General features: G+C 41.1%; 1 protein-coding gene across 4 annotated transcripts in view; it reads left to right on the forward strand.

Moving 5' to 3' along the window:
- The first annotated feature begins 4,593 nt into the window (after window positions 1–4,593).
- The window catches only part of cd2ap (CD2-associated protein), a 112,287-nt gene continuing 103,246 nt past the window's right edge, over window positions 4,594–13,634 (forward strand). The window contains exon 1 of one of the 4 annotated variants that reach the window (XM_086265434.1): window positions 4,594–4,983. In XM_086265434.1, coding sequence (XP_086121560.1) covers window positions 4,980–4,983 — 4 coding nt within the window. In that variant the 5' untranslated portion in view covers window positions 4,594–4,979. Of the gene's footprint in view, window positions 4,984–5,428; window positions 5,449–13,634 lie in introns of those variants that run through there. The other 3 variants (XM_086265433.1, XM_086265435.1, XM_086265436.1) reach the window with 3 other exon arrangements.

Genomic DNA, 13,634 nt, shown 5'->3' on the forward strand with positions numbered 1-13,634 from the left:
TTTCTTTATGTCAGAACTGATACCAGAGCTGTACATTTAAAGTTTTCAGAAGTCCCTCAGTCAGAACATGGTGTATCATCTTCAGAGAGCTAACTAGAGAACTAAAGAGCTAACTTCATAAATCCTGTTTTTCATAGATGCCTGAATGTTAAACTTTATTATTACATCTGGTAGAGCAGCCACACTGATCATTTTGTTTTTATTTATGAAAGAATGTAGATGGTTTTAATTCTCAGGGATTTGTTTGAATTTTGGGAACTGACGCCAAACTTAAAAGGCGGCTAGAAATGACGTAACTCTTCCATTCAATGGGTCTTGGTTCAGGGTCACCTGATCCAGCCCTAACTATATGCTTTATCAAAAGGGAAAGTTGAACTCTAATCTTGAAAGTAGAGAGGGTGTCTGTCTCCTGAACACAAACTGTGAGCCACCAAGCTGTTCATTTTTTACCACAGAAAAGTACTGCATTAACTGTTCAGCCACTCAGAGATAAATATATATGTATAAATGTGTCTGTAATTCCTGAATAGTTAATGTGGTACTTTTCTTAAAATTGTAAGTCTGCACTTCAGTCTCAGCTTGATAGGCTGATTTCAAATGTGCTGCAGTGGTGTACAGAGGCATCCCCCCTACGGAAAACGTTATGGTCTAAGAATAGTGGAATTATACATTCTAACCACACGGTGGCTCTAATCTCCCAGTAGTGTAGCCAAACTATGTCATGCAACAGGTTTTTAACCTCATTGTTACAGGAGAATGCATTTTTAAGCTGATTTGGCTTTGTTTGTGGCCAACAGCGTGACACCTAGCACCTGCTAGCTGCACTGCACTCATGCTGGGCACTGATCAGCTTCACTACAACAGTTTGGACAAGGTGCCTTTTCTCAGGAATGAGAACTTGTTAACATTTGACACAGGAAACTACAGTAGCGTAGAGCTGCTATCCAGGCAAAAGAAAAATAGAGATATATTATGTTATAACATTAAAAGTTTATTGTTCTAACAATATACTTTCACATTTGAACAATATACAGTCATGTTGGTACGATATACTTTTCACATTTGAACAACATAAAATCACTTTACAATATACATAATTATCACGTTATAACAAAAAACCTTTCACGTTCTTACATAGTAAGTAAATAAATATTAAATATTATATTGTACGAATGTGATAATTATGTATATTGTAATAACGTGATTTTATGTTGTTCAAACATGAAAAGTATATTGATGTGGTCAGTTAAGTATCAGAGGGCGTTGTTAGTCAGTTTCTACTGCTTTAGTGTTACTGACATGAATAACAGGTTTCGCCTCCATCCGTCTCTCTGCTTTGGTTTTCTTTCTCTCTCCTATGTCAGTTGTTATTGTCTGTGCTTGTGGGCGGGATTCATCCTGGATTTCCACCTCTGGCCCGATAGACCTGCAGTAATCACACACCTGTCTCCGATGATCTCATCAAGGCCACTTCGTCAGGCAATGGCTGGCAGCCAGTCTTTTCTAGAAGGTTGAGCTACTGTCAGTGAAACCCTGGTTGCATTGTTGCTATGTAGCCACACTGTTTCTGCGCTCCCTGGATACTCACCATGTGCTTCTTCTGTTAGGATTCCTGAATTCCCTTCCCTGGTGTGTTGCTGGAAAGAGAGTGTTAGTTGTGAATAACTGGATGTTTGGACTCCCTTCCTTCCTGGAGCAGTAGTCTCCGCTTTTGTGTTTTTTTATTAATAACCTCACTTTAAATAAACTGAACTGAACAGGTGCAGTAGAGGGGCAACAATGAGACAACCCCCAAAACAGAAATGGTTTTACAGGTGGAGGCCACCTGACATTTCTGCCCTCCATCTTTAAAGTGTCAATACCAGCACTAGTATAAGTAGTTCAGAGTAATACTAGATGCTAGATACATTGTTACTTTTTGTTTTTCCAAGTGCAGTATTTAGCCCAATGATTTGTGTTAATTAGTTGTTTTGGAAATGGAAAAATATACCTTCAAATATGCACTATGAGAAGTGTCTGAAGCTTAGTGTGTGGACTGTTATGTCTATATTTTCCTACAGTCCATTTAAAAAACAGAGGAGGATCCAAAGTGCTTTAAAGAGAGGCACATTTCCATTCCAGCTCTGCAAAAAAACAACAGTCTCAAGTTGCACAGAAAAACTGAAAAGTGTGCTCTTATTGTGTTATTGTAGAAAGTAAAAATCACAGTGAGTAAGTACTCGTTAAAATGTGTTGAGAAGCATGCATACATTTATATCTTAAGCTTGATAAAAGTGTTTTCCTATTCTGAGAAAGTGTTTTCCATTAATGTGGAAAATAAAACCAAAATGATAAATTATTTACATCAGTGATCACAAAAGAGGACGGCTATGGCTCTCATAATCCCATTCAACTGCAGCCAACAGTGAGATATGCTCTGTGTGTGTGTGTGTGTGTGTGTGTGTGTGTGTGTGTGTGTGTGTGTGTGTGTGTGTGTGTGTGTTGTGCTTCTGCGGTCAGACACATTTGCATAGCATTTGTGTTTTGTGCTGCCTTTTGAAAACTTGTTGACATTTTGCTTAAATGGCTCCAGTCAGGATGAATTTACCCTCAAATACTTCCTCTCCTAACAGTTCATTCTCTGGGATCACAGTAAGCCGCAAAAGCCACTGTCCCACTGCAGCCACAGCTGCGGAGCAACAGCTCGGCTCAGAATGGCAAAGGCAATGACTGCAGAGTAGGGCAAACAGTTTTGTCTTCAGAGTTTAAAAAAGAAAGGTAAAAACAAAATCATATGATCAGAAACTGCAGATATGAAACTAAAGTGTTTCCCATTTCCCAGTCTCTGCGGTAAACATTCCTGTCCTTCCCGCACATACTGAAGGTAAAATGATTCCGCACTGATACTTTGTGCCAAGAATGTTTCCTTCATTTCCTTCACTGCATGGTTTGGGTTGTGGTGTGAATCTTTCACATTGCATCCTCAAATGCCAAACCGTGATATTTACAAAACTCCTGCAACACATGGGATCAACGTCAGAAGCATTGATGAGTCGTTGTCGTGCATGTGTAAAGAAACAATGTGTTGAAATAGTGGAAGGAAGTAAATAGTCCTTCCCAACTGTAGTAGGTGTGGAGCAGTTATGTCCAAGTTTCAGCAAACACAAGCTGGTTAGTGCTGGTTACTAAAATAACAACTCTGAGTTTCACTCTGACCTACAGACCACCACAGATGCTCATACTGACCTATGTCTCAGACTTCATTACACAACACAATATAATAACCTGTTTTTTCCTTTAACAGGCTTGTGAAGTAGTGTTCACACATAGGCTACACATAGTATATTATACTGTTTTTAATGTCATTCTAATTTTTCCATTTTATCCCAGTGCTTACATTACATTACGGCTTTGCACATGTCTTTAATTGCTGGTGTTAATTGCTGCCCTCATTACTTACTTCCTGTGCTAGCTTTTTGCTCTTTATACATTACAGTGGCAGCCTGTTTGTTTGACCTGCCCTCTAACAACAGTGCTGTTACATTGTGACAAGTCACAGCAAATTTAAATACAACAGACATTAACAAAGTGCTACACTACAAGTAAATCTACCAGCAAACAGTGCTAAACAGAGCAGATAATTAGAGAATAAAAAATAATATAACAAGAAAAGATACAACCTGTTGAAATAAAGTAATAAAAGAGGCCTATTGGGGAAAAATGACACTGTCAGAACCTGAAAATGTTGGGACTTACATACTGTTAGTGAGGGAGATGATCTTTTCTGAAGAGGGAAGAGGTTTGGAGCTGAAAATGAGAATACCCGGTACAGGCAGTGTCAGGAATCTGCATTACTAAAAAATGCTGATCACCAGCAAATGTATGCAAGACTGGTTGAAAGTGGTCTCCAGCTGCTGCTTGTGAAGTTGACTTTGTGATTTCGTTGCCCTTGTTAAAGCATCTGACACAATATTGACGATGAGCCACAGCAGAGTGAGTGATTGAGTTCTTTTATTCTGTTACAGCTTGAGTCCTCGAAGAGTGTCAGAGACCGTGACTCTGTGAATATTATTACTATTCTTAATTTCTGTCAAACACTTTCTCTTGTGTATGGTATCAGAGATGAGTGTAATTAAATGTGTGCACTGTGCAGTCATCTTTATTTAAAAAAACAACAACAAAAAACACCCCTTTATTGCCAGCACTATTGAGACAGCTGAAAACTGTACTGGGTTGTTTAACATTATGTCAACACCGAGTTTCAGCTAAATTAAACAGGAAATGCTACATGTCTTTGTGGCACCTTGCAAACCAATGCACACATACTATAGGGAGACACTATCACAATATTTCACTTTGGTACTTCATTCTGTTCACATAATCTACTAAGTCTCCCAGAATTATACTCAGATCAGACGCGTTTGGGTCTACCAGTGCTACTTTTTGCACTTATTGCTAAGTTATGGCACTGGAAGGTCTGCTATCGTTCAAACGGCCCAAAAATTATGGGCCTGACATTCATAACAGCGTATGTTGTGTAGGTTAGATGTGGTCCCAAATGTCACAAGACATCTGAAATCACAAAGTTAACAGGAGGAGGTGGTGGTTGGGGTGTCAACATTCCATTAACCATTCCTCTCGCGGGAATGAAACATCGCGAAGTTTCCTGCTATGTAGTGTTTTGGTAGCAGCAAGGATCAGGCAATCGGAGTAGCAGCGAGCCGTGGAGGCAAGTCCAAGAAAGGTGGAGACTCCTGGGTAACGTCCTGCACTCAACTCTAGAAGCACTACCGAGAGACACAACCAGGGAGGCTGCTGCCGCTGCTGAAGCGAAGACGAATGGATATACCCCTCATCTGGCTTCTTTTTCATCAGTAACTCGACTAGAAAACTCTTGGCGGTTGGCCGTGCTCATCTACCTGGTTAGTAGTTAGCTAGCAGCGAGGCTGCTGGACGACAGAATCCCAGCATTTGATCGCGAGGCGCCGAGAAGGACAGGAATGGGTGAGTTTCCATGATGTGGCGCTTGTGTGTGTCTGTTTGTGTTCATACGTTAACGGCTTTTTATTTCCCCACCCAGCCCGCAATCGTAACCCAGACTGAGCTTCAAATTAAGGGTCTTAAGTCACGCTGTCAGCGTCCCCCCTCCCCCCTTTTTTATACCAGCAGGGAGTTAAAGTTAGCCAGCCTTGGAAGCTAGCCTAGCCAGCTAGCTGACTGCCTGGCTGGATAACGCCACCTCCATCCCACCAACGGATTTGGCTGTGGTTGTAGCTAATGTTACCAGGAGCTTCGAGTGAGCTCAAGTCCACACGGCCTCCGCGAAAACACTCACTGTGCTGAAAATAGCGTAGCAGCTCGGAATTCCCATTTTATTCCCACCCGGCAGAGGTAATTATCCAAACTGAGGATAGAAGTACGCAGACTGGAAACTTGTGACGTGAACCTGGCGTCTTTGGCTCTGAAAGGGTATTAATAACTTCCTTTTCTGACGTTTGCTCTAAGCCTGATGTGATTTGGAAGTTTTCCGTGGCATACTCTCCTTGACTTCCCACACCCTAATGCATGCCATCCTCCAGTTTCCTCTGCTTCGTCTTGCGTGATCGTACACCAGGGTCTTTTTTTTTTAAGGTGGACTCAATATGATAGAAAAAATGAAGTGGATTCTTCCAGACTTAAACAACTGTGTAACTGCAGCTTTTGATGTTGCACACATCTCTGTCAAGGAGAGTGTGGTGCTGCTGTTGTGACCGTCATGCTGCTTTTGCTGTCAGCATGCAAAGCAAACCTCTGATGTGTGTGTGTGTGTGTTTGTGTGTGTATGTGTACAGTGCAGACCTCCCCTGTTGTATCATCAGACTGCAGCTCTCTGTAGGCTGTGGTTAGTGTAGCGGTGTGCACTTGTTATCTCTGCGTGAAATTTTACTTATTTACTGTATGCTGTAAAACCGGTTTTAAGCTCAGGCTTTTGCAGCTTTGGGTGTCTGGGACTTTTTGGGATTTTCAAGTGACAGAGATGCTTAAAAAGACCCACAGCCACAGGGCTTTTAACTAGCTTAGAGTTACTGTGTCTGACTTTGCTATGCCTTTGATCAGGTAGCTCATTCATAGCTGCGTTTGAACATGTCCCAGCTATGTGAGTGAGCCCCCTCACTCACACTGTTTGCTTTCCCTTCTCTTAGTTTAGGCTACAAGCAGTCAGCCTCAAGGTGACAGATCTCCTGGTCTTTAACTTTTAGCTTTTTTATGACAAGAAAGAAAGGAAGATGGGTTGCCTGAGATGACAAAGAAAAAGCAGTCCCCAGATATCAGCATAGAACTTTTCATTACACACATAACTGGAGCAGCAGGATGTGAATACCACAGCAGAGCCTAAATCAGTCTGGACATGGGCCAAACTGTTTGATTTAATATTAAACCCAATCTCTGCTGGCCTCAGCCAGTATTTAACAGTCTGTCGTCAGTGTTGACCTCCCACCCTGGCGTTGGTGGCGTTGGGAACGATCATTTCTCTAGAGCCGTGTCTAGATATGTTGCTGTTTTTGTCAGCCTTTGAAAACATCTAAAGACAGATGTAAATGCTGTCACCTGTCAGCTGATATCTGTCACAAGTAAGGGATTAAGGTAGACTGGATCATTCATGGCCATATGGAGAGCATTGACTATCAGTGCTCTTTAACAACCAGCTTCTAATCCAGTGTTGGGGGTTTCTGATAGAACAAGCTCTCCTACATTGTGTTTAAATAGTCCTTTTTCAGTATGTGTCACTTTAACATCAATAGTTAGCATTGATGTAAGTAGGGCTGGGTATCGTCACTGATTTCTAGAATCGATTCAATTCCGATTCACAAGGTCCCGAATCGATTCGATCCACGAGTCGATTTAATTCGATTCGATTTAAATCTGGGAAATTTTGACAGTCAGAGATATAATTCAGATCAGGACATTTACATATTTTTGTATCTATAAAAAGGAAGCTGACACTCTCAAGACTTTATCCAAGGTGTGAGCATCACAGCAGATGCCTTTGTGTCAAAGTAGCTGAAGATAAAACACAGAAAAACATGTAGGTGATTTTCCTGGCCTGGGATTTTATAAAAATATTCTGCAGTACATCAAAAACGAAAGAAAACCATTAATTAATGAACATTACCTCTGACGTTACAGCGGTTTTATTAGAGACATGACTAAGCATTTTGCATTTTGAATAATTTTAAAAAGTTTCAATTTGTTCAGTATTGAACAGCAGAAATGAGGTTTTCTTTTCGGAAGAATGTAAAAGGGGAAAAAACAGCGGCCGACAGCGCTGTAAGCAACAGTAGACTTGTGTAACAAGCAAGCGAATAATGAAGAAAGCGAAACTGTTCGAGAGAGAGAGGGGGGGGAGAGGGGGAGGGAGAGAGGGAGAGAGGGAGAGAGGGAGAGAGAGAGAGCTGCGCATCGCAATGGAAGCAAAACAGTAAAAGAGTGAATTCATGACGATGTTTATGTGAAGCGTTTGGATCTTCTTTTGCTGCTGATTCGGTCAATATTGTTTGGAGAGAGATCAAACTAACAGCTTTAGAATCAGCGCATAAAGGGCGTGAACACAAAGCGCGGACCCGGATCAGCGAGCTGTCGGCTTTCAGCCCCGACTGTGAGAAAGGCGACATCTAACTGATTCTGATCCGCGGGTCGCGCTGTGTGTTTAAGTCTATGTGCAGAATCCCTGTACCTGCTCTCATTTACTGTTTGGTGGTTCTTGAAATTTTGTGAGATGTCACCAGAGATTCTGGCATTTCGGACAAAATAAATTTATATTAAAAAATCGATTCAGGATTTTAATGAATCGATTTTACGTTATCCAAGCCAGAATCGATTTTAATCGATGAATCGATTATAAAAACCCACCCCTAGATGTAAGCCATCTCAGACTGCCGGGACCTGTTTGACACGCATACCTGCTGTTTGCTTATAAAGCTACTGGTTAAGTCCCTAGTAGAGCAGGACCTGTTTAAATATTAGCTTAAAATAGGGGTCCCACTGAAGGCGAGTTTGACTAGTTGACTGAAACTTAAACTCCATTTGTGTTTAATGTGTGTTAAGGCGTCAGTAAAACAACCTGTTAAGCTGTTAAATGGGGAGAGAATCCAGGCAGTGAGTGTCTTTTCTCCTAGCAGCACACTGCTCTTTGTATCAGCCACCTCTCAGATCAGGGGGGAAGGAATGCAGTTATGAGTTTCCTCCTTACTGATCGTGTGTGAGTGACTGAGTGAAGCACGCAGCCTGCCTGGCAGTCGGCTCGCTTGCGTGGCCTTGTGTACCCCCCAACACCCTTCGCTCCTTCCTTCCTTTCCCCCCTTTTCTCTCTCCCCTGTAACATCCTCCTCTCTGTCATCAGCTTATATAAGATCCCAAAGTCTTCACCTGCGCCGTGCAAGGCGAGTCAAACCAGTATAGCTCGTCTATTGATTGTGAGCTCACAGACAGGACATATGGTGGGAATTTGCTGCTCTTTGCATTTACGAATTTGATAGCTATGAGTGTAGTTGGGATATGTATATTTAGATTGAATAATATTTTTTCCCCAGCTGAGTTGAATCAGAATGCGCAATGACTAACCAGAGTTGCAGCAGAGGTGGACAGACACTTCACCTGGTCTGGGTTCTTTCCTCTTTTTTTTTTTTTTTTTTTTTTTTTAAATTGTTCTCTTGGCACAAAGACAATAATCATTCTGACACATGCACATGTGAAAACTATTCAGTCTGTTTTGGCTTCTCTAAAATATACAGGTAACAGTTATCACCTATGTTAGGTTTGGAGGGTTAAGGGATGATTTTCCTTATGTATGTTTTAAAACCTTGTAATGAATGCTTGAAAAAGTATAATGAAGTCGTGTGGTTTAATTTCAGTTAATTAATTTAGTTCAACTTCAAAAATTTTTTTTATCCTGCAAGTCAGTACTTTTACTTGGTAAGCAAAAGGTCACTGGTTCTATTCCAGCCGGAGATGGAAATCCCCTTTGGGGTTGCGTAAGGAAGAACATCCGCCATAAAAACTCTGTCAAACAAAACATGCAGACAATACCTGCTGTGGCCAGTAGCTGCTCCTTCTTCTATAACTGGGAAGAGGTAAAGCAAAATGGACAGCTTCCTGATTGAATAGAAAACAAATATCCTATCTGTGTTAGCTCATGCCATCTGCAGTGTGTCATGGTACAGTTAAATGCAGTTTATCCTACAGCGCTAGACTGGATTTATGGAAGTATTATTGTCATGTGGAGCTTGCAGCAGATCTTCAGAGTAGAATTGTTACTGTTGCCATAGACTTGAGTTGGAATTCATTTGACTGTCTTGATTATGATATTTTCGGGCATTTGCTGATCTGTTCGTCCAATGAACACCACTTTGTTTACCTAATAAAATATTGGTGATGGTAATACAGCCAATCACAAGTCTTCAAACATAGGGAAGATGGTTAAATATAGGCCTAAATGACAGTTGGATGTATCAGTGTCTGGTTCTATAGGCAACCACTTTACAACCAGTAGTAATTGCTTCAGTCATTTTCCTGTGTTGAAGAACTTGAGCTCTGAACCCACCTACTGTGCTTTGCTGCATTTCATTGATATTGCACGGCTCCTGGTTGCTAAATCTGCATTGGTCTGTTCCTGTGTGAACACTCCTTGATAACTTCAGAACACTTCACTGGGGTATCTGGACGTTTAAAGAGCAACACTGGACTAGCTTACAGGACTACTAGTTACTCAGAGCTGACTTGCTGGGACTAAATACTTTAAATGATCAGGCCAGTAACAAAGCAGCCATTCAGTTAGTCCATCAAGAAGTGTTGCTCTTGTCTCTTGATATGAGAAGATTTAAATAGAAGATAGAAACTTAGACATTTTAAAAATTTCTTGTTAACTGCAGTAAAATTCAAGGCCTTTAGATCATCATTGGATTCAGTTTTAAGGTGTCAATATTAGGGCTGCACGATTAATCGTTAGAAAATCGCGATCTCGATTCATACTTATGTGTGATCTCATTTCCAAATGACAACGATTTAAAAAAAAAAAAAAAAAAAAAAAGAAAGGGGAAAAAAAGACGACGATTGTACCGCATTTTGATCCGGGACGTAATCTGCAAGAAAACAAGCGCTCACTCTTCCTGCTCAACAAATGACAAGGGCGGAGCCTTATACCACGTGATACAGAAGCTGTGCCGTGTGATGTTAAAATTAGCAGGGAAAAAACAACGGAGAACACGTCAGGGATGACGAGAAAGTGACAGGAGAAAATCCGTCCCGGTCAACCACCCAAACATCAATAACGGGAACCTTATACAGCGCTTCCCTATACCCGTCGAACTCCCGCAGGCACAAAGACATTACGGAGGCTATCACTTATCACCTGACCAAAGATATGGCTCCTATCAACACTGTGCAAAACGAGGGATTTAGGAAAATGATCAACACCCTAGACAAACGCTACACAGTGCCGTCCCACAACTATTTTTCTATTGTTGCACTACCTGCTCTATACACGCAGCGTCGAGCAACGGTGGAGACGGAATTTCAAGCAGTACAACATTTGGCAATGACAAAATGTGAGACATTTGTTGTTTTTATGTTTATTTATTGTTTTTATGTTCAGTTTCAACTGTTACGAAGTTGATGTGCAGTTAATAAGCGCAATAAATATTTATACTGGAAAAGAAAATCGTGAGAGAATCGGGATCTCAATTCTAAGCAAAAAAATCGTGATTCTCATTTTATGCAAAATCGTGCAGCCCTAGTCAATATCCATTAATGCCATTATGGTTGTCCTAAATTTGATCCTCTACATGGGACTGGAACTGAGCTTGGCATCTAGTGGCTATTGGCTCTGTAAACCCTGACCCACTTCAACACTTTGCTGTGCAGATGTACAATTTTTGCATTCCAGTATAACCTCTGAATACACATGACACACAAACAAGAAGCAGCTGTTTGAGTTAATATTCAGATTTTAAAAGAATACATGTTTGTTAATGCAAGTCTAGTTTTAGTGTCCAGCTGGATCAGTTGTTGTAGCAAATGACCCAAATACAGCGGAGCTACATTTGAATGAAGTGGAGTCGTTTCACGTATTAGTGAATATTTAAAGACCCAGATCAGAGCTGAATGCAGTGAATTATAAAGGGGACCTGCTGAGTCAGCGTTTCTTTTATATCGCAGTCCCAAACTCTGCCGTGTGCGTGTTTCCAAAGTGGATCAAGTCCTCAAACATAAGCCGTCTCCCTCTCTCACTAATGTCACAGCAGCAGCAAATATGTCAAGAATCCTTAAGTACCGCTCCACCACGCCTAGGTGTCATCACACTGTTACCGTCACTGTTACTGTTTTTTTTTTTTTTTTTTTTTTTTTTTTTTAAATTTCTTTCCTAACATTATTTTTGCTAGTTTTTTCACACCCACATCAGAGACGGCTGACTTTGCTTTCCCTGTGTGGCCGTGCTCAGTAGTCAGTAGGGCAGCAGCATGGATGTGTGCATTGTATCCACTCAGAGATGTGGTTGCATCTCCATAGAAATGCCGTCTGTTGGCTGTGAGAGTGAGGCTCCGTGGGTCTGTTGTACAGCCAAGCAGCGTTAAGTGGTTTGTAAATGTTAATGTTTCCAGGCATTCCGTATCATGATCCATATCTATCAGAGACAAGAAAAGGCCTGAGGGAAAGGGGTTTATCACACATGTCCGTAAGCGCGGTGAGTCAGCAGCAGCTGGACCTGCTGTTTTGTCTTGGATTTACACCTGGCTTACCAAGTGCAGTCTGGCTCATTCAGACACATCCTGCTGCATTTACACACTTTGTTTTCACCCACCCAGATAACATACAGAATGCTGAGAGGTGGTGTGACAGTGTGCAGTTGCCCATATCAGTACACACATACAGTTTCCCACACGTAGACTATGCTCGTTGGTTGTCTGTTTTGGAGATGAAATGGATTTGTTTCTTATGGATTTTGATGTGCAGAATCCAAATACGACACTGGTATTGTGGTCACTTTGCAGGGCGTTTGGGATGGACACCCAATTAATGGAAACAGGTTAGGGTTATGGAAATGGTGGTTAAGAGGAGATGAACACTGTTATGAGCTGTGGCACCAAACAGGAGGTGCTCTCTGTCATCAGCTGGAGCTCCTCTGTTTTGACTATTCCTACCATTTAATTGCTGTGCTTCTGGGAGCTCTTGTCTCTCCGTTCCAGTTGTGCATTTAGAGCAAGACAGTAGAAGCACTCCTGCAGCAGGGATGTGGCTGCCGCTGGCCACATTATTGATGTATTCTAAAAACTTGAGGTGCTTTTACCCCCACCACTAGAGCAGGGCGATATGGCCAAAAATATTTATCACGATATATATTTGAAAATTTGCGATAACGATATAACTGACGATATAATTGATGCGAGACAAAATACAACTCCACAACATTACTAGCGCAAAAAGGCAACCTTCCATTTATTTTCACTTAAACAAGAAGCTGGTTTTTATGTACATTAAAGCTTTATAAAAATTTAACAGTGCAAATGCAAATTCCTTGCTGAAAGTTTAACCAAAAGGCATTTCCAGTAGAAATGGGCTGACATATCCTGAGCATAACCATGTATAATATCCACTGAAGTTAAAAAGAGGTGCTTTGCAACATTAAACTGCAGTGTGCAGTACGTATTTTTCGGACCATAAAGTGCACGGGATTATAAGGCACATTAAGCGAAACAAAGCAGTCAGATAAATCAAACTTTATTAAACTAATTCTTCTTGCTTCCTCCACTTCTGTACCATTGATTCATTAATGCTGTATTCTATCACAGCTGCTCTATTCCCATGTTGTTGCAGTATATTAATGACTAACCTCGTATTGTGGATGGATTATCTCAGTTGTTCTCCTGACTGAAGTTTGGTCCGTTTACAGCATCCTGCCATGCGATTGCATTTGTCTCTAACCATGAAGAACCTTCACGTTAACTTTTATCGAGTGGAAAAGTGTTAGTGTTCGTCCTCCAGCTTCACTGTTTATGTTATGCTAACATAGCTGTGTCGCTACCGATCAGGTAGCACATCATTATATACCAGCTAGCCCAACTTCAGTAACCCTATAAACGTCACTGCTGTTTAGTTTCCTGTCTTCATTTATGTTGGAAGTGATAGCAGAGCTGTACGTTTGATTTTTTTTCAGAAATCTCTATATCATGCTTAGGTAACTAGCGAAACTAGCGAGCTAACTTCCGCTAGCTTCCTGCTAACTTCTAACTCCGTTAAATGTAATACATTTTGTTTTCATGGATGCCTGGAAGTTAAACTTCATAGTTACACCTGGTAAAGCAGCAATGCTGATCGTTTTAATAAAGATGAAAGAATTTAGACAGTTTTTAACTCTCAGTGATGCTGCAGTGTTCATTTGACCTGAAGATTACGGAGTTTAGGACCCAGATTACTCCCAGATTTAAGAGCATCTTAGTCCGACAAATACGACAATAACGACGGCCGCTTGCATGTTCTGCAAAAAAAATGTGCTTTGCCGTGTATCTGACGGACAAACACCAAACCAGTTCCACATCACTGAAGTTGCACCATTTTTACAAACCAATTCTGGTTCATCTGTTTCACTCAACAATCGGCCATGTGCGTATGAAAACAAAGGC

This window comes from Aulonocara sp. 'chitande type north' Nkhata Bay, linkage group LG15 (genome assembly GCF_057382095.1).
Source record: "Aulonocara sp. 'chitande type north' Nkhata Bay isolate Kocher_YH1m ecotype deep benthic linkage group LG15, A_spYH_male_GT1.1, whole genome shotgun sequence".
NCBI lineage: Eukaryota > Metazoa > Chordata > Actinopteri > Cichliformes > Cichlidae > Aulonocara > Aulonocara sp. 'chitande type north' Nkhata Bay.